Source organism: Desmodus rotundus, chromosome 6 (assembly GCF_022682495.2).
Source record: "Desmodus rotundus isolate HL8 chromosome 6, HLdesRot8A.1, whole genome shotgun sequence".
Classification (NCBI taxonomy): Eukaryota; Metazoa; Chordata; class Mammalia; order Chiroptera; family Phyllostomidae; genus Desmodus; species Desmodus rotundus.
In genome coordinates this window covers 147972792-147993121 of record NC_071392.1, presented here as the reverse complement: position 1 = coordinate 147993121, position 20330 = coordinate 147972792, and the positions used below count along the sequence as shown (strand labels likewise).

General features: G+C 36.6%; 1 protein-coding gene across 2 annotated transcripts in view; it reads right to left on the bottom strand.

The window, feature by feature from the left end:
* GABRG2 (gamma-aminobutyric acid type A receptor subunit gamma2) overlaps positions 1 to 16124 on the bottom strand; it is a 76977-nt gene extending 60853 nt beyond the window's left edge. For both annotated transcript variants that reach the window (XM_024576896.4, XM_024576897.4), the window contains exon 1: positions 15635 to 16124. In XM_024576896.4, the coding sequence (XP_024432664.1) occupies positions 15635 to 15741 (107 nt within the window). In that variant the 5' untranslated portion in view covers positions 15742 to 16124. The remainder of the gene's footprint in view (positions 1 to 15634) is intronic.
* Between the last annotated feature and the right edge of the window lie 4206 nt (positions 16125 to 20330).

The window sequence follows — 20330 nt, the reverse complement described above, 5'->3', positions numbered from 1 at the left end:
CTTAAATAAAAGTGGGAGAATGTGGAGCAGCTAGGACTCATGCACGGCTGAGGGACAACATTTTGGCATCGTCTGCTAATGATGAGCACTGGGGTGTCCTATCATGCGGAAAGGCCATCCCTAGACTTACTCCAGAAAGAAATGCACACATAGGTTCTCTCAAAGACATGCCCAGGAATGGCCATTCATGCATTATTGGCAACAGAAATGAATGGGAACTAAATCAACAGAAGAATGGCTAAATACAATGTGGTATATTTACATAGTGAAATATTATATGACAATACAGATTAGTGAACTCCTACTGCTAATTGCAGCAAAATGAATCTGAAAACTAAAACTTTGAGGCAATGATGCTACGCATTGCACGCATAAACACATACACTCTATGTTTCTCTTTTTGTAAAATTTAATATCAGGCAAAATTCAACCCTCCAGCTCAAAGGCAGAACAATGACTATTTTGAGAGCAGAGAAGAGGCAAGGGATTGAGCTGGACGTGAGGATGTTTGCCAGGGTGTTGGCAATATTTTATTTTCAGACATGGCTGGTGGTTATATGGGTTTTTATTTCAGTTTGTGATAATTCGTTGGGCCATATTTATGTCTTATGTACTTTCTATACATTTTACCTCATAATAATAACAATAAAAGTGTTTTAAAAATCAGGTTTAGGTGTGAGCATTAAAAGTAGAATGTTATTAGGCCCCTAAGGGCAAGAAGTGTTTTGGTTTTCAACAGTATTGTTTTCTAAACCTTTGCAAGTGCCTGGCACTTGATAAGACATCAAATGAATGCTTTTCAAAGTATGAAATGAATCAGGGAGAGTATGAGTTATTTTTAAAGATTCAATGTTTGTAAAAATTAACTTGGCAAAACTTACTCTCTACAAATACGCCTATGAGTTGTAGCTAATATTAAAATGAGCCACCTATATAACACGCCAAAGGATGATCGCCATCAATATTTATGTCCTATTAAGATCACCCCATGTTAGTGTTCCCCAAAGCTGAGGATGCCTACCCCTTGTCCCCAAGACAGTTTTAAGTGTCCCATAGGCATAGCATTTAATAGACTGGAAAACAAGTAATTAGACAATTTTTTCCTTTAACATTGTTTTTCAGCACCTCCAATTATATCAAGGACAGAGTCTCATTTTATTTGTAATTTGGCTTGAACCACACTTTCCAATCGGCTAACCCAATTCCTAAGGAGAGCAACATTATGCTCAGAACTTCTGGTAGGAAACAATATATAATTACAACATGATAACATTATTCTGGTTTCATTGCATTTACTTTGTAGTTGTCTGTTATGAAAAGTAAAACTGATTTTACAGGCTTTTTATTTTTATTAAGTATATTAAATCAAACAATTGTATTTTTAAAAATACTGGCTTTATGATAACAATTAAGTAAAAAAAAAGCCATATGTCTCTTAGATGTGGCAAAAACTGTGAAGGTGGACAAATTTGGGGAACAGCTCCTTATAGATTTAGATTTCTTGATTCTCCATTAATCAGCATGCAGTACAGACTCTTTTGCAAAAGGCACAGTTGCAGACGGAAGGAAGTGCAAACTGCAATGTTGATATTAAAACACCTCTCATCTATTTGAGGAGACGAATACCTGAACAGGTAGAAAGATGCGACACTTACATAACAAAACAAGGCATTGTCACACGGCAGATCATGACTAACCTCTGTCTACCAGCATCTCCACCTTGGGATGACGGTTATTTCTATCAGGGTGTCTCTGTACTCACTTCCAACTTTCAATTTCTGAGATAAGAATATTCTTCTCTAGATCATAAAACATTCTGGCGAACTGATAAACCTTTCAGTTCCCTCTTCTAGCAGATAGAAGGTAATACATGTAAACGTGCAAAATAGTTCACTTATGTCTAAGAAGGCCACAGATGGATCTAAGGATCTCTATGTGCTTTCTCATGGCCCATGAACAAAAGGCAACATTATCCCAGATTTAGGATAGTTTCAAGGTCACCGAGAGCTGAAAAATGAATATGAAGGTCGATTCTATTGCATGAAGTATCTCTATATCTTCAGATATATATTCAAGTCTATCAAATTGAAATATATTAAAATTTATTGGGAATGAGTAATATGTTAGGTATAGGCTTAATCTTAAACAAAATTGCAAACCTTTTCTCTGTTTTATCCCCATTCACAATGTATGAGAGTTCTAGTTGCTCCACATCCTTACCGACACTTGGTCTTGCCAATATTATTTTCACTTTGCTCATTCTGAAAGGCATATAGTGGTATCATGTTATGCTTTTAATTTGCATTTACCTAATGGCTAGTCAATGTTGAATATCTTTTAATGTGCTTATTAACACCTCAGAAACTTGTGAATCTAAAGACACTATGCTGAGTCAACTATATGATTCCACTTATATGACATTCTTGAAAAACTACAGTGATAGGTAACTCACCAGTTGTTGCCAGAATCAAGGGTGAGAGAGGGTATGACTATAAATGGGTGGTAGGAGGGAGCTATTTTGGGGGGAGGTAAGACTGTTAGGTATCTTGACTTGGGATAGTGAATTGCAAGAGTTTACATGTATATTAAAATTCACACAACTGTACACCAATAAAGGTCAACCTTGCTCTATGCAAACTTAAAAATAAAACAAAAAAAACAAAGCCATTATGTTGTAAAGTACATCACTGAATTTGAAAATATTCTTTGACACGAGATTTTTGTGAAATTTTCTCATACTAAAGTATGAGGTAATTGAGTCTAAAAATTTTTAAATCTCCTAGTAAGAAAGAAAATAGTGTTGTGGTTTCTTTTCAATTTGGTAAGTAGATTTTTGTATCTTTTACAGGGTTTAGATGGGATATTACCCTCCCTGGTTCTGCTATACACAGATTAAGTTCAACAGCTGTTTATGAATAAGAGATAAGCCTACTTTTGTTAATTCTATGAGAATCTGTTAAAATTTAAAAATTAGTCTCTTAAATAATTCCTCTCAAATCATACTGATTAATTTGGAATTTTGGAACCTTCTCTGTCATTTCTTCGATGCAAAGTATTAATCTTTATAAAAATATATCTGTTGAAATGTGTTAGTTAAATATAGTGCAATAATTTAATAACAATGCCATAAAATAATTAGCATGCTTCAAATAATTGACATAACAGAATCAATAACTAATTCATGATCCTGATAAGATTTTATAACACTGTTTGTATATATATACTGTATGAAACCATATATACATAGCACTATATATAACTCTAAAGAAACTAAAAGTCAGCCATTAAGTTAACTGCCAAGCAATTGAATATAGGTAGGTAAATTGCAATTCTAACCATTTCCCGAATCATAGAGGCACATTCTTCCTTAAAAAGAACACTGACGGTGTGGTACATGAAGCATTTCTCATGACCCAAACTTCTCACTGGAACACAATTCAGTCTTCACTGTGGCTGCAAGGTCATGTGGCTTTCTGCCTCCCAACCCCGGTATGCTGGTTTCTTCATTCTTAATCACTGTCTTACAGCCATCCCGGCCCTTTTTTAGTTCCCTAACCAAACCTGGTTCTTACCCCTTTCAGGGTCCTTGTACTTATGTTACCAATGCTGAGAAACTCTCCCCTCCAATCTTCTCGTGGCCGAATTTTTCCACCTCCTTCTAGTCTCAGGTTGTTACTCATCACTCAGGAGCCTCTCCTGATCATCTGTCTGAAGTAGAGGTTTTCTTCATTTTCTCCTTGACTCCACACTTGTTTAGTTATTGCTTCAACATGTATCATATGTAGAAGTTTCTTATTTGTTTACCGTCTGCCTGCCTCCACACTGCTCTAAGGGGATTCAAAGATGTCTGTTTTCCTCACTGTTTAACTCCAGTATGGTGCAAACCAGGTATTAGGAATTCAATAAATACTTATGGCAGGAAGGCCAGAGGCATGAAGAAACAAGTTTGTCCACTTTGTACTTATTTTTATTTACATTTAGCATAGCAGTTTAGAACTCAACAAGAGTCAGATGACATCCCCTGTTAGCCTATCTCAAGGGGAAAAGAACAAAATCATGTAAATTTCTGGGTGTAAAAAAAAGGTTGAATGTAAAATGTGTATCTGGTTATACAACTTACTTAAATCAGAGGTAATAAGTGAAACAAATCACTACAAAGGTAGAATACTGTTGATAAGTAAAAGTATGGTTATAATATATATTACTATAATACAGTATTATGTTTTTTTTTTAAAAAAAACATGTCTTCATTCTACAATATAAGTTCCAGAAGAACAAGGACTATGTTTGCCTTGCTCCACGCTGTATCCTTCGTATCAGGTAGAGTGCCAGGAACACAGTGGATAGGGATTAAACAAAATGTGATTCACAAAAGAAATAGGAATGAAGCAGGCCACTGTTCAGATCACCTAAATCAGCGTGTGTAACCCCTCTCTCCAATCTTCTGCTTTATGTGCATATGCATTTTTATGATCTATTTCATCGGTACTTAAGCATCTATTAAGAATCGGCTTGGGAGATTACTTAGAGTCTGAAGTCAAGGAGAATCAAGTTGAATGAGGAAATCTCTCCCTCCCCGTGTGATTCTCTGCAGAGTTTACTCTGATGCTTATTCATCAGAGAAATGGATCTGTAAAATGCATATGGCAGCAGGTCTACAAAAAGGAGCTTCTGTCGTGGGCTTTGGAAATTGTTAATGGCCTGTTGACCACAAGGGCACCTGGAAAATCATAGTCACTGTGATGGACGTTTCGAGCAGTAGAGTGCCAACACGTCCTTGGTGTTATAACATTGGGTTTGACTTTATTTGCTGTGATATTTTACTATGTAAAAGAGTTTGGGGGAAGTGACATGTGATATCACTGGAAAATAATCTATTCAGAGTCACTTTTCTTATTGAATATTTTCATGATTTTGAAAATATTAGTTTAGTTAAACTTATTCACTGTGATCTCTCCTTTTTAACTGCAAATCGAAATGATTTCTAATAAAAATATTTACAGATCTTAAAACATTCTCAGGTAAACATTCTGTATTAAAGACTGAAAGACTTAAAAGAAAATGGAAGAAGGGTAAAAAGCCCTGAAAAGGGCACATGGAAAGGAGGCAGGAAAATAAGACCAATCTTCATGGGAATCTACTGATATACAGTGTGGTGGTCGAACTGTGTCTGGGGGAGAGCGGGAGCCGAGGCTGGAGAGGCTGTCAGGGATCAGGTCAGGAAGGACCATGTTGAGTGATCACATGCCCAGTTTGCCTGGGAAAGTTCCAACTGGCACCTGTGGTTCTGACATCATCATTCATAATTATGCCTTCTTTCACTATAAAAGGTGTGCGTTTTGTACAATAAATATATGGTCGTATCTATTGTCTAGGTAAGACAATTGTATCTTATGGGAGAAAGGAGAGTTATTGCAAAGCTTCCACCATATTTATATTTTAGGAAGTCCATCTGAAGCAAAATTGTCTTTATTTGAAGATGAAAATAGTACATATAGAAATCATAAAGAGTCTACAAAAACTATTAGAATTAATTACTAGAGCTAATATCACAGGATATGTATTAATATACAAAAGAAATGCTTTACTGTATAATGGTAAACATTTGGAAAATAGATATTAAAATAGAATAAAAGACACAAAATACTTAAGAATAAACAAGGAAATGTGCAAGATGTTGACATTGAAATAAACAGTAAGTTGGTGAGAAGAATTAAAAGAAACTAAAACAAATGGAGAGATAAACCATGTTTATAAATTGAAAGACTTAAGACTGTCAAAAATGTCAGTACCGTCTAAATTGATCTATGTATTGAACACCATTTCAATAAAGATACAGTGGGATGTATTTGTTTTGCTTTGGTATAAATCGGGAAATTTTCTAAAACATATAAGAATATGAAAGATTTAAAATAGACAAATCTGTTTTACAAAAGAAGAACACATATGAATATGTTTCATATTTATTAACTGATTTTAAGATTTCTATAAAACTCCCAAGTTCAAAGTCATATGGTGCTGGTATAGACATAGACAAGTAGATCAATGGAATGATCTATATATATATATCAATCATATATAGAGAGATCAATATATATATATATATGCTGATAACATTTTGTCAAAGTTACTGAGGAATGTCCATGGGAAAACAAAAATCATTTCAAAAAATGGGGCTAAAACAATCGGATAACTGCATGAGGGGATGCATGAGGGAATATCAACTTCTAATATGCACTAAATAAAAATAATAATAACTTAAAATGGATCACAGAGCTACATGAAAAAGCTATAACTACAAAGTCTAAAAATACATGAAAATATCTTTGCAAGCTTAGGGGAGTTAAAAATTTATTAGTGAATACAGAAAAAAATACTAATCATAATTAAAAAGTGACAAATTTTGCTTTATAAGTAAATAAATAATCACCCCAAAATGGGAAAAAAATATTTTCACTGTATGTGTTGGACATGGATTTTTTTACTTAAAATTCACAAAGTACTTCTTCAAGTCAATAATAAAATAAAATATAATAAAAAATACATAAAGCTGATGGATACAGGTTTAGTCCCACTATAATGGCTAAAATGCAGAAGACTATAGAGCTTTTAATTAAATATCTCAAAGTTGCAGATTCGTGTGCATGTACATGAGGATAAGGCACCTTGCTTTTAGAAAGGTAATTATTTGAGAGGAACTAAATACTCCCTTGCTTATTCTAAGAGAATATAGTGAAGGGGCATACTGGAAGAAAATAGTTAAATTGATTTTTAAAAGCAGTTGGCCATTTGTTTGCATATAATTACTACGATCTATACTCTTACCAAAGATTATAATGTATCAATGTTAAAAAATTATCGAGGCACTGAAAGCTTGTTCCGTATTTCCATAGGCCATACACAGTATAGTTTGCACTTAATTTTTAAAAGCTTCAAAATATTCACTATGTTTTTCGATCCAATTACATCCAAGTTTTCAAGCCCTAATATTTTTGAAATTAACTGAAGCTCACACTGGTGTGTATATTTAAAGTGGTTATGTTTTGTCTCCCCCATTTCACTGTATTTGACTATTTATGTTGGATTGATAATGGCTCAGAGAAGTTGAATCAATGACAAGTATGGTGAGAAAATAGACCATTATCATGCATGTAACTTGAGAACCTACAGGATAGGGAGTAAGGGGAACAAAAGCCCATCAACTGGCCATTGATTTGTAAATTTTGTCTGTGTTAAAATAATGTCATAGATGACCATATTGCTTTAATTATCTTTAATATGATCTTTATTATATAGATTTTTGTAAATCCTGAAAAATAGTTTTCAGAACAGTTTTTTAAAAATTTATACCACTTTTCTTCTTCTTCCAAAAAAAACTCATTTTCAAATAAAAACCTCTCTGATCGAGGGCAACAAGTTCAGCAAAACTATTATGACCAAGAAAAGTGTTGGGATATTAAAATCAACTGCCTGGATGATTGTAGGTCAGTTTCAGCTGGACTGCTGTTCTCAGTTTCTCTGTCCTTGGCTCTTGCTGTGCCAGAGAGCTATTGTTCTCTCTCATGGCACCATGTGGCTTTTTTGTGTGGTATTTACCTGAGTTAAAATTTAATCATTATCTGTACACCTCTTTGGTCACTGCTATCCCACGAGATTCAAACGCCACAATGGCAGACAGCACGGCCTCAGCTGCCCCATAATTGTACGCCCAGTCCCCAGCACAGACCTAGTGGAGGCACGATACCTAAACGTGTTTTGTGTCTAGAGTGGTTTTCCTCAATTATGTATTTCAAAGGTGCTTTCAAAAGCAATTTATACAAAAAGGACTGCAAACCTTCAAAAAATAACATGAGTCAATCATTTATTTCTTTCTACCAAGATTACACCGACAAGTTACATTCAGTGTGTTTTGGCTATTTTATTTAAATGTGTAATAAAGTACAGAACTCAGTTTATATTTGTCTCAGTACATAAACTTTGGTTGTACAACTGAACAAGTTTATGGCAGGGTTTCCATGATTACAAAGGATCTTTGCTTAAAAAGAATTCCTTGTTTTCCCCACTATTATGTTACTTGCTATTCATTATGGTTTTCTTTATGAATGGGTGGCAAGTGTTCAATCAGTACTGCTTATTTAGTATTTATGTGGCACTAGATCCATAGAGTTATACAATGAGTTTTATAATGATATAGAATTACTACCATGTTTTGGACTCATACCATAATGTTATAGAAATTAATATGATTTGAAGTTAAATTTTATTTTTACCCTAATGTGTAACTTAAAAGAACTTTTCATTTCCTTCCAAAGGATATTTATTCTCTAGAATAAGAAAGAAATGAATAGCAAATAACACTCTCACTTAAGCAAACTGAAGAGGGCTGCTCTATCTTGGAACCATCCAATTATTTCTGGATTTCAAAGTACGAACAATCCTTCTTTCTTTTAGAAAGAAGAAGGGTGACTATACTTGTGTGGCATGGCGTATAGACTAAAGTGAGACTAGGAAGGCTAAACCCTGCTTCACAGATAATATTCAGGGAGCCATGGGCGAGTCCTTTGGGCTCCTTGTACCTCATTGTTTACAGCTTTTCAAAGGGCAATGTATCTTCATTTAACTCACAAGGCTGTGGAGAGAATAAGGACATGTATGCAAACATTCTCAGGAAAAATTAAAGCCCCAGCTTCTAGAAATTACATCTTTTTATTCCTCTGGAAATTAAACTTGATATTAAGTTATCACATGCCAAAGTTATCAAAGAAGTTGCCAATATAATTGAGGTGATTTAAAATGTCAACCTTATATATCTATATATTGAAGATATAAACATCAGATATTGAAGTAGTAATACTATTTCTACTTTAATATTCAGTATAGTTGCCTTGATTTTGTCTTTCACTTTTCTAAGAATTTTTGTGGAAACACTGCAGCGGATTATTCTGTACATTTGCTCATGGGAAGAGCAAGTTCTCCTCTTTGAAAATGGAATGACATGCAGGAGCTAAATTCCTGGATAATGACTGAATTGCAGATTAAGCTGTATTTATATACAGAGAAATAACCATTAAGAAACTGTATTTTGCAACTGTAATACCATTTAACATGTTTTTAAACTCACAAAACAACTGAATAGTGGATTAATTTTAAGCATTTCTGCTCACAGTTTTCAACAAAAGTAAGAAGATAAATTTGAGAATGGTGATTGTTGGAGGCTGAGGATCTCAAAACATACTACCATGTGGATTATTTTAATTTGTTCAGTGGGCTCATTGGAAGTAAGGTGTCTGTTCTAGATTCTATTGTCTGAAGATAGGATCGAATAATTATAAAAATTAATGCTGATAAATATAGATAATCTAGACTAATTAGCTACTCTAGTGAGAAAGCAGTATCGATGGGGTGAAACTGGTCAAAACTTTTAGAACGTAATTAGTGACAGATCTAAAATATAACCAGTTCTTATGATCATTTGTGTATATATATTCATTAAGTATTTTTTGAGACAACTCCAAATCAGCTGTTATTTATACAAAAAACAAGAGGAATATTTAGAAAGGGACGTACTGAGAAAAGAGTGGCTCTGTCCCAAGAGATAAAGGAAGGAGGTGGCAGCCTTCTGAGGCCCTGCTGGGGGGAAGGAAGGGGTCTGGGTGGAATGGTGAGGCGCACTGGGCGGTGGGGGGGGGGGCGGTGGGGCCGCAGAAAGGAAACACTTGCTGCGGGTCAACTCCGTTGGCGGGTCAGGGGTGGGATGCACAGTGACCTTGCTGAGAATTATTTGGGGGATGCGATTAGTGCTGCTGACTGGAATGAGAGCTGCCTCCTGGTTCCTGGAGGGCACCCACTAAGGGACACAGGACAGGAGGGGCAAGATGGGATATACACGCAGACACAAACATGCACTATTATGTATGCATGTATGTTTACTTATCATTATACATCCATATCTATGTGTATGAACACACATGCTACATTGTCACTTTATTATTTTATGAAGTATATTTTATCTTTCCAATTATCTATTGTTTATAAGCAGGTCATTGAATCTCTCTATAATCTTGATTTCCCAATCTGTCAAATGTGGTTGACAATAACTGCTTCATAGATTTTAGTAAAATATAGTATATACAATATATTAATTATCTATTAATTCATTAGTATATATTTGAAATACATGCTTTATATAGTAGTTAAAGTGAACATTACTTATTGATATTTATATTAAAATTTTGGTTCATTGTATATGTGTGCATGACATGGGTAGATCTGAAACTCTGAAATTGATATTATGTTGTGACTATTTGGTTTCTGATGTAGGGGTTCAGTACAAGTCACCCCCAGATGTGCTTCTGTGGTATGTGGATTATTCTGAGCTAAAGGAAACTGAGTGGGCTCCACAGAAACTTCTGTACCCCCGCTTTTCTCTCCAACTACCTAGAATAAGTTGAGTTAGAGGCCTTGCCCATGATAAGAAATTATCAAAGATAACTTTTTGTGATCTGACTATACAGCAGGGCAAACTGTCAGTGGCCGCACACCTGCTCCTCTTGTCCTTCAATGACACTGTGAAGCCCCAGGGGCCGTTATCTCCTCCGTAGTTCAGAATATCGCAGACAGCACATTTTCCCTCTCTGTCTCTGAAGCTCTCATGTATGCGGGTTGCTATATGCACGTATCTAATTAAATCTGGCTATTTTCTCTTCTTAACCTGTCTCATGTAGATTTAATTATTAGACTAGCCAAAAGAACCTACAACAGTAGAGGAAAACTTCACTGCCCACACTAACTTTGAAGATGTCACATAGATGTCTTATGGCCCAGTAGTGGAGGGATGGATTTTTCTCTTTACATTTATCTGAATAGGTTATCATATCTGGAATGAACATCCCAATTGAAATCCTGAATTTTTAAGCACTGAAATTGTGCTGACACCCACGGTGGTCAAAGAGTTCCTAAACTGTGCTAATTATAACTTTTAACCAATCTTCTGCAATCTGTGAATTTGGCAGAAGTACTTTGGAGAGAACCATGTAAGGGAGGAAAAGTAATTTTCTCTCTAACTTTCTAGGTTCTTTGCTGTAATAAAAAAGACAAGTTAACAGGAGGAAAACAAACAGAAGTTTGATAACATGTATAACCTCCTGTATAACCAGGAAAATAACCAGGAAAACTGCGGAACTCCCTTGAATGACCAGTCCACCACCTTAATGACCATCTCCAGCTAAAGACCAAAGATGAAATTGGGGGGAAGGCAGACTTGGAAAGCTATCAGGCAAAGCACAGTAACCCGAAGACAGGGTTATTATGGAGATTTAAGGCCCTGCCTTTTCCATTGATAAGCCTTTCTGCAGATTTAGCCAGTCTCCTCTACCTGTTAGTGGGAGGGAGACACCCTTGCAAATGGAGATTTCCCTTGTAAATGTAAATGTCTCTTCCAAAAGGGTAACTTCTACTGGCTTTGAGTTTTTCCTGTGCACGCTGTTTCTTAAAAATAACCAGTCTAAAATATTCCTTACACCAAAGAGAGAAATTCTTCTCCCTTCAACTACAAGTATGTGTAATTCCAGTTGTACTTCAACTGTGGCAAGTCTGTCTTGGAACAGCTAGGAAATTGTAACAGTGAGAAACAACCACAACCTTGGTGATGTAATATTTACAACAAAGATAAAGTCTCTAAAGTTAGCCTTCCTTTCAGGGGGAGCAGAGATCCTCGCACGAAGCCCATTTTAAAACGGAGACCTCAGTCATTAAATATTCTGTAATTGAATTATTTTGAGGGGATTAGCTCTTAGTTCTAAAATGTGTCTAAGATATCAAGCAGGCATTTATGCAACTCATTCTTTAAATTAAAAGCCAATTTTGAACTCCTGCCTCGGATCCAGATGTTTTGTCTAGAGTGTGCGTGGTAGGCAGCTGGATCCCGGAAAATATTTAGTAATGTTTTTCGTTTTTCTTTTCTTTCTGTCTTTCTTTTTGATTTTTTTTTATGTATATGTTTGCCTCAGTGTAGACTACTTGCAATACTATGTCTATAGCTAAGCAATTAAATATGCTGAGGAAACGATTTTTTTCTAAATAAAACCAGGTGGAACATTAGGGAAGCACAAGCTTGTCTGTAGATGTTAATTCTGTAAATAAACAGGATTATAATAAAAGTTATAATATTGCCTTCCATGCATGCTCATAGCCTATACAAGTTAAAAACTCTGACGAAACTAGTTATGGGATAAACAATTTCAGCACCTCATAAGAAAAGTTACCTGAAGTATTTCTGTTTAGGCTACAAATAAGAACAGAAAAATATATTTACAAGTTATAATCGACTTAATTTGTATTTGACTTAATGTATATTTTAAATTAAGTGTTAGCACTTCAGAGTAAGCGTTAGATTGTCACAAATTTCATCAGATTCATCTCTGCTAATCTATCCTTGAAAATTAATTTTTTATCACTTGAAGTATCCTATAAAATCTTATTTTATTTTAAGAAAAAATTAAAATATCTTTACTTGGAGCACATATTCCTATTAACTCTAAATAATTTTCTGTTGTGTCTCTGTTTCTTCTTCTTAAAGTGTTTTTACTCTGAAATGAAATGTAGTTACATCAAAAGAGTTTATAAAATTAGGAAATTTGTTTTAAAACCTATATGTATGAATATTTCCACAGGGATCATATATAATTTAAAAATACAATTATATACACATGCATACATACCTTTAATGAGAGAGGTCTCTTTTTTTTCAACCAATGTTTTCTCTTATATGAGGAGGGTTTATTAAAATTCTTTATAGCTATTCCTCACCCTTTATGGTTTCTATAATACACTCAATGACTTGTATACAAATAAAAAATTCTGAGATAAAATTAACTCATTGTGCTCAGCTGTTTAATAAAGTAGTCATAATCAAAAGGCCTGTACACATTAAATATGGTGATAAATAAACTTCGGACGTTAGCAAGGCAAACGCCCCTTCTCTTCAATGTGCGGTCTAGGGCATTTGTTGAAAATGAACATTCCTGGGCTCCACCCCGGACACACTGATTCAGAGTCCAGCGTACGGTCCAGGAATCTCCATTTTAGAAAGTTCTCCACGTGATGCTGTGACAGCACTGTGTACAAGTTAAGTGACAGCTTAGATAATTTTGAGTTTTAAAAATTAACTCTTTCACACACAGGAAGAGGTATTCGCTGTTATATGTCTTCACTCCAGTGCTGTCTACTCCTCCTTTTTTGTAAACACAACCTAATGAGTTTAGTCAATTTAATCACGGGGAAAACTTACTCTTTGGAGTTATGTAAGTGCAAAAGTCAATTAAATGTTTCTTTTATAATTTCTCTTCAACTTTCTACTGTCACTGTTTACCCATAAAGCCTCTTTCAGATCACCTCCTAGGATCCCACATATTTTTCTGTAATTGGTAGTTCTTCTTTAGGACCAACTTCAGATCCAAGCTTCTATTTCCACCCCGCCTGATGCAGCCACACAAATAGCTTTTTTATGGAATTGCAGTAAACTGAAACCCCAATCACATTCTCTGCACCGAACTACCCCTTGTTTCTGTCATTCCTGGGATGGGAAAATCTTCCTATTGGACAGTTTATGGCACGTAAGTCCCATTATTTAGAGTTATTTAAAATGCTCATCTAGGCTACTATGCTAAGAATTGAAAATTAAAATGTATTTCTAAGTTTTACTTTTTATATGATATTAGAAAGAAAAACATGGGACTCCTGAAAAGTAAGACATCTTAGATATGATACTATTATGAATAACAATAAAATTACACACTTTTTGGTTAAAGTAAGACCATTAGGATAAAATACGTAAGAATGTCCTCATCTATTTAGTTACAAAATTGTTTATTAAGATGGATGTAAGGTGAGTAGGAAGGAAAGATATATTTCCCTGTCTTATCTAGATTTTTATCCACAGGTTTCATAAATGGTAGGAATATGCGAATGATATTTTCTACCCATAAGCAATTAACAACTCTCTAATACCTGAAACAAATTAAAAACTACACACATTAGACAGGAAAACATGTCTGCAAATTTTGAACAGAAAAATGTTTTTCCAGGATTCCACTAAAATGTATTTGCACACAAACCATTAAAAAGACCTCTCCTCTTCTAAGAAATCCACTTAATCTTATATTCTTAATGAAAACGTACTCTTTATAGTGAAGGAGGAAAGTATGAAAAATACTGGAAGAATTAGGCAGACCCCCTGTCTGCTTAGAAACTCCAGCAGAGCCTTTCACTCCTTATTTTGCATGGGTCTGTTTACCAGAAATCCCATCTCCTCCCTTAAAGAATGAAGGATCAGAGTAGTTAACTAGTTATTTTTAATAAAATAACAGTTTAACCCTCATCCCTTTTTTCTCCCTTTGTTACAACTACTACATAAGAGTGTCAACTCCCACAAAAATGTTAGGGCAATGGCTTGATACATAGCTTTTCTTTTCTCATAGGGGGGAGAGTAGAATCACTCTCAGTATTGGAGAGTTCAAGTAATGTAGATAGGGGGTCTCCAGCCTGCCTTTGGTTCTTGCTGGAAATCCTGAGGTGTGTGTTGGGGGTGGGGAATGTTTAGGTGGGTGGATAAATGGTGAACTATAGTTGGTGGAATATTCCCTTGATTCTTTTTGTCCAAGGAAGTTCAAAGCGCTTCAGGTCACCCACCTGCTCAGGGGTTTGGGAATCCTTCCCTCCTTCCCATCTTTTCTGTTTAGTGAAGCAAGTCTCCAGGGCATGAAAGCATACTTCACACATTTTGCATCACATTCCCCTGGTTCAGCATGTTTTTCAACACTGCATCAAGGCCAACTCTTTCCCAGGCATCTACTCCTCCATGCATTCATCAACTAGTTTCTCTAAGCCCATGCCCCAAAGTCCCCCCCTATCTCGAGGAAGGGGTAGGACTAATCAGAATAGGGTCCCTGGATGTCATGAGTGCTCCTTGGCTCTGTTGGCCTTCTGTCTGCACTCTATGGGTGTCCTGTGTAAATTTAGGGGTGCCCTATGGGGTTCGACAAGCTTCTTTCCATTTGGCCCTAAGCAGAATTGCTGTCCCTGGTGCTGAACCATGTTTGCCCATCAGGGAAGCTGCTGCCAGGTCAATGGGGCTGGATAGAAAACCTGCCTGACTGATCTTAAGAACGCCAAAGTGCAGGCGCAAGCAGTACTCTGATGTACGCGAACAGAACCCCTCCCCCCAAACCCATCTCTCCCGGGGGTGCGCCGGGACCTCATTTGCAGTTTTCTCCTCCAGACCCCCCCCCCAAACGCCTCCAACATGGCCTCAAATGCCCACATGTATCAGCACAGCCCACCCAGACTTCATTTTGCAGTAATATCAGAATTCTACTCCTCAAACACAAAGTCTTTACGTTGATAGCTTTTTCACTCTAAAACAAAACAAATCAATGCAATGAATTAATAAATAAACGAAAGTGACCTTCCTGTTTCCTCCCTCTTTTTCCCTCCCCACACATTCACATTCCCCTAAATTACAAAGCCCCAAATACTGGAAGAGTGTTTTACATCTGGGTGGTCTCCATAATGCCACATCTCCACCCCTTCCCCCACCTCTCTGGAACAAAACAAAGCCGAAACCGGCGCATCTTACCTTGGGTAGAGCGTTAGCAGGAGCAGGATCCACACCGTCATTTTCTGTGAAAATACAGGAGTCCTGTAGACTGAGCTTCCTGTGCTCCATATATTTGGCAAACTCATCGCTTTTTTTCCCTCTCTGCTTCTTGCCTCTCGGTTGCAGAAGAATCCCTCCCCTTTGTATTATTATTATGCTTATGATCTGATGGTGGCTCCCTCCACCTGCCTCTAGTAGGTCCCGTCACTGGGGAGATGTATTGCCACCAGCTTCAGGAATTAATATTCAGGGAGCAGAAATAAGATCAGCACACAGGCTTGCAGATACCATCAAAGCGTCAGCTCGGGGAGCAGCTTCCAAGTCTGGGGGAATAATATAATTGAGGCAGGGGGAGGGTTCAGGGAGAGACGCACAGAGACAAATAAGAGGGAGAGAAAGGCGCGCACGCTGGTACACACACTCATGCCCCTCACGTTCACACACTCACACATACTCCCCCAGGTCCGTCATTGGAGGTTTATTTGTTTGTTTTGATTTTTCTTTTAGAGGGGGGCAGGGCTGTGTGTGTGTGTGTGTGTGTGTGTGTGTTTAAAAGAAACAGAAAAATCACGAGAATCTCTGCGTGATAACTATGAGGTCAAAGTGGAAGTGATGCACGCTGCAGCAGCACGAATTAACACATGCGTGGTATCTCTCCAGTGCTTCTTAACCCTTCACTGCACACGCAAGCTTGCAAGGACTGCCTTTCATCCCCACGAAAGCCGGGAGATGCTTCAGCTAGCTCATAAACTCTACACCAATGACAGGAGGTCTGTCTCGTCAGATCTGCCAAGAATCCTTATTTAAAATCGCGCAGACTTAGAAATCATGATCCCATTGTGGGAAAGGGGAGAGCAGCATGCAGGGGAGGCATGACTGTCTCTCTGTAAAAGCATCCCGTTTAAAAACAGATTTGATGGATTTTCAATTGGACTGAAGGGAGAAAACACTGACATTTAAAAGACAGGAAGAAATTCTATGTTCTCCAGGATGCACTCCTCCCTGTTCTGCTCTCAAAATGTAAAGACACAAACTACTTCAAGGCTGAAGAATGCAATTGCCTGGAGACAGCTGCCTGAGTAAAGAATATAAACCACAAAACCAAAGGGGGCTTGTAGAAGGGAAGTTGGACAAAGGGAGAGAGTCAACAATACACAGGGATTTTTAATTGCTGTGCAGAGTTGACATTTTTTATTTCTTCTTCATGACAATCCTGAAAATTTCTGGGGTGAGTGAGTGGTGTTAGCATGCTTCCTTCTGGCACAGAACATTACCATGGGTACTGATACATGAGAGACATTTGAACCTCTATTTGAACCTAGTTCATCCACCAAAGAGGGAACTCCACTCACTGAGCATGGAGAAGAAGGTGGAGGAGTGTTTCAAGGTTTCTGCGGAGTCCAGACCACTGCAAAGGTGTTCATGTAGAGATACAGCTGAAGAAAACCAACCGGACCCTTTCCTGGAGCACAGCAGGGGATTATATCAGAACCACTGGCTTTTCTGCATAAACTAAATCTTCCGGGGAGGCAACATGAAGAAGGAGTCCAGGAGGCATAGAAATAGACCCGGAGACGAGGAGGTCTACTGTCCAGCCCCAACCCTAAAGGCTACCCAAGAAAAGCAGAGAGAATTACTGGTGGCTTCTGCTCACCACAGAGGCTGAGGGGACGCATTCTGACTAGGTAGCAAACAAGGCCTAACGGACGTACCTGCACAGCTGCATGACTTCAGAATTCTACTCAGACAGTTATTTTATGGGATTAGGGAAAATCCAACAAAAGCAGCATTCACTTCCATAGTCAGTTAACTCCTTCCAGTTATAATCGAATTGGAGCCAAAACAAATGTAAACCCCCTTCTTTGTAATTTCCTTGTTCCTTGCTGCACTGTGAGAAAACTTAGCCCTCTTTATGATTTTTCAACAAAAATACCTAGGTGGCTTATAACCGTATATTTATATCTAGTGAAGATATTCGATCATGTTTTTGTAGGCCAAGGTTTATATAGTCGCATACCTACAAAGACCACACAAGTGCGATAAATGATAGAAATGGGCTGGCTGTGAGTCAGTAAAGTGATTCACTTACTTTCTGGAATTGCCTACTGTATACTCATTGATCATATAAACATTACGACCATTTTCCCTTAAAGTCCTTACACTATTAAAAATAGTTAATTGAATGTCTTTATTTGCTAACTTCATTTCAGGTTTGATTCATTTATATCGACTGCTATTTTTTAATGTGTCTTATTAGACTGTACTTTGTATATCTCATTATTTATTTTTTTACCGTGGATCTCATGTATTATATATTATCGACATTTTGATTTTTAATGCTCCTCTGAAGAATGTCAATGTTTGTTCTAACGGGAGTTAAATCATTGACAAATCACCTTAATCTTGTGCAGGATTGGTTTTGTACTGCTTTTGGGTTACTTTCAGTTTTGCCCTCAGGCTTCCAGCAAGTTCTAAGTTCTAAAACAGAGAAGGGTTAGGGTCCTTCTGGGGTTTCAGAGCAAAGTCTGAATTGCTTATCAAGACTGGTGGAATTCAAACTCCAAACTCAGTGTTTCTGCAATGAGTGGTGTCTGAAATATTGGCTCAGCTTTTTGAGTATTTGAGTTTTGCTTTGCTCTAGGGCTTCTTGGTGTCTTCCCTCCTTCCACCCAGAAACAACATTTAAGGGAAGTTTGCCTGTGAAATTGGAGTTTTGCCTCTTTGTTGTTACTTTGTTTCTAGGACTTCCCTCTTCAATCTGAGCTTCTCTGGCAGCCCCACACTCTGAAAACTCAAACCAATAAGATGAGTGCCTTCTGCTGATTCTAGCCGGCCTGCACTGCTGGTGTTGAGGGTGATACTGGGCTGTGGCACTTTTCATACCGAAACCAGTAAAGTTTCAGGCAAATGGAAAGAAAAATGGTCATCCTTTACATGTCCTCATGGGAAAGCTACAAAATCTTAGACCTCACCCAATTCAGTTTTCTCTTTCTAGGGCTAAATCTTCATCACGTTTGCATGCTTTTGGTAACTTTCTAGTACTTCCGTTATTTGTCCGTTAGTTATAATTATTATCTGCAGAATAATTAGCTTACTTCATAACTACCAAAACAGCACCTAAGTAATATATTTTAATTTCCCAAATGATAAAATATCCGGCATCAAAAACCAAACTGGTCAAGATTTTGACCTCATAATTCACTTCTGGGCATAGTAATAATAATGATGAAGATGGTGGTGATGATGATGATGATGATGATGATGATGATGATGCAGTGCCAAATTAAAATTTTAAATAAATTTTTTTTCTGAGAAAAATAACCCACTAAATGATTCTCCAACATATTGACAATGACTAGTTGGATGAGAGGATATAAGTGTTAGTTTTCTTCTTTCTACTTTTTCATATTTTTAAAACCTTAATGTAAATAAATAAATAAATAAACATGTAGAATGAAAATACAGACATCATGTTTATAAAATGATGGTAATTTAAGTGTTTTATAAGCATATCTTATTAAGAGTGGCCAACAATAAATATACCTATGAGTACCTGAAAAACAAACTTTAATCTTGTATTATTATTTTTAATTATTATATTATTTTCCATATGAAAAAGTATAAACCTACTCTTGTCCCACCTTATATGTATTAAAAATTTCAGAAAATATATTAAAATACTTTTTTTTAAAGAACAGCCCCCAGGTGGGAAAGCTCCACAAGCAAAGAATTCTGTAGGAGATTTATTCAATATTGAAACAATCCCAATATCATCGATAGGAAAGTAGGTAATTAGATCCCACGGTATTTTTGGACAATGGAAAAACATATTATTCTGCAATAATGTTATGAATAACTTATATGAATATACACACACACAAACATATCATATACACCCATATATACATACATACATTCAACCACATAGTCAAATTTTTAAAATCTTACGTTAAGCATAAAAAGCCAAGCAGAAACTAGTACATACTATATGATGCCGCCATTTATATTATCTTCAAGGGCAGCAGAAGAACTCTATGTGATTAAAGTAAGCACAGATTTTGCCTATAATTTTTGAGGTACAACAGAAATGTCTAGGGTAAATTAAGTATCCTACGTCTTAATTAGGTAAGTGACTACATAGTCTCATACACTGATAAAACTTATGAAGTCATACACTTAAGATCTGAGCATGTCACTGCACATTAATTTCACCTTCACAGAAATTGTATTGTTAAAATAAGCATTATCCTCATCAATAAGCATAATCCGTGTCAGGCGCGGTGCTGCGTGACAGGCCTTATTGGATCTTCATTAAAAATCTACAAGGAGGGTACTGTTAATATCAGCGCTTCATACCCGAGAAGACTCAGGTTTAGAAAAGTGACGTTTCTTGCCCAGAATAATCTATAGAGTTGATTATACAGCTCGTGGCAGAGCAGATTTTAAACCCAGGCAGCCTAATATAAGAAATTGAACTCTTAAGCGTGGTTGTAAACCATCTCTCAGTAACATGATTCTGGCAATGAATAACATAGTTATTAATTCCCTTCTTTAATCTCAGTGATGATAAAACTGCAGAGTCAACATGATGTAATACAAAGAGCATACAGTTCAGAGTCAGAAATCGTGGCTTTGTCATTAACTTTGTGACTTTGGGGAAATTACTTCATTTCTC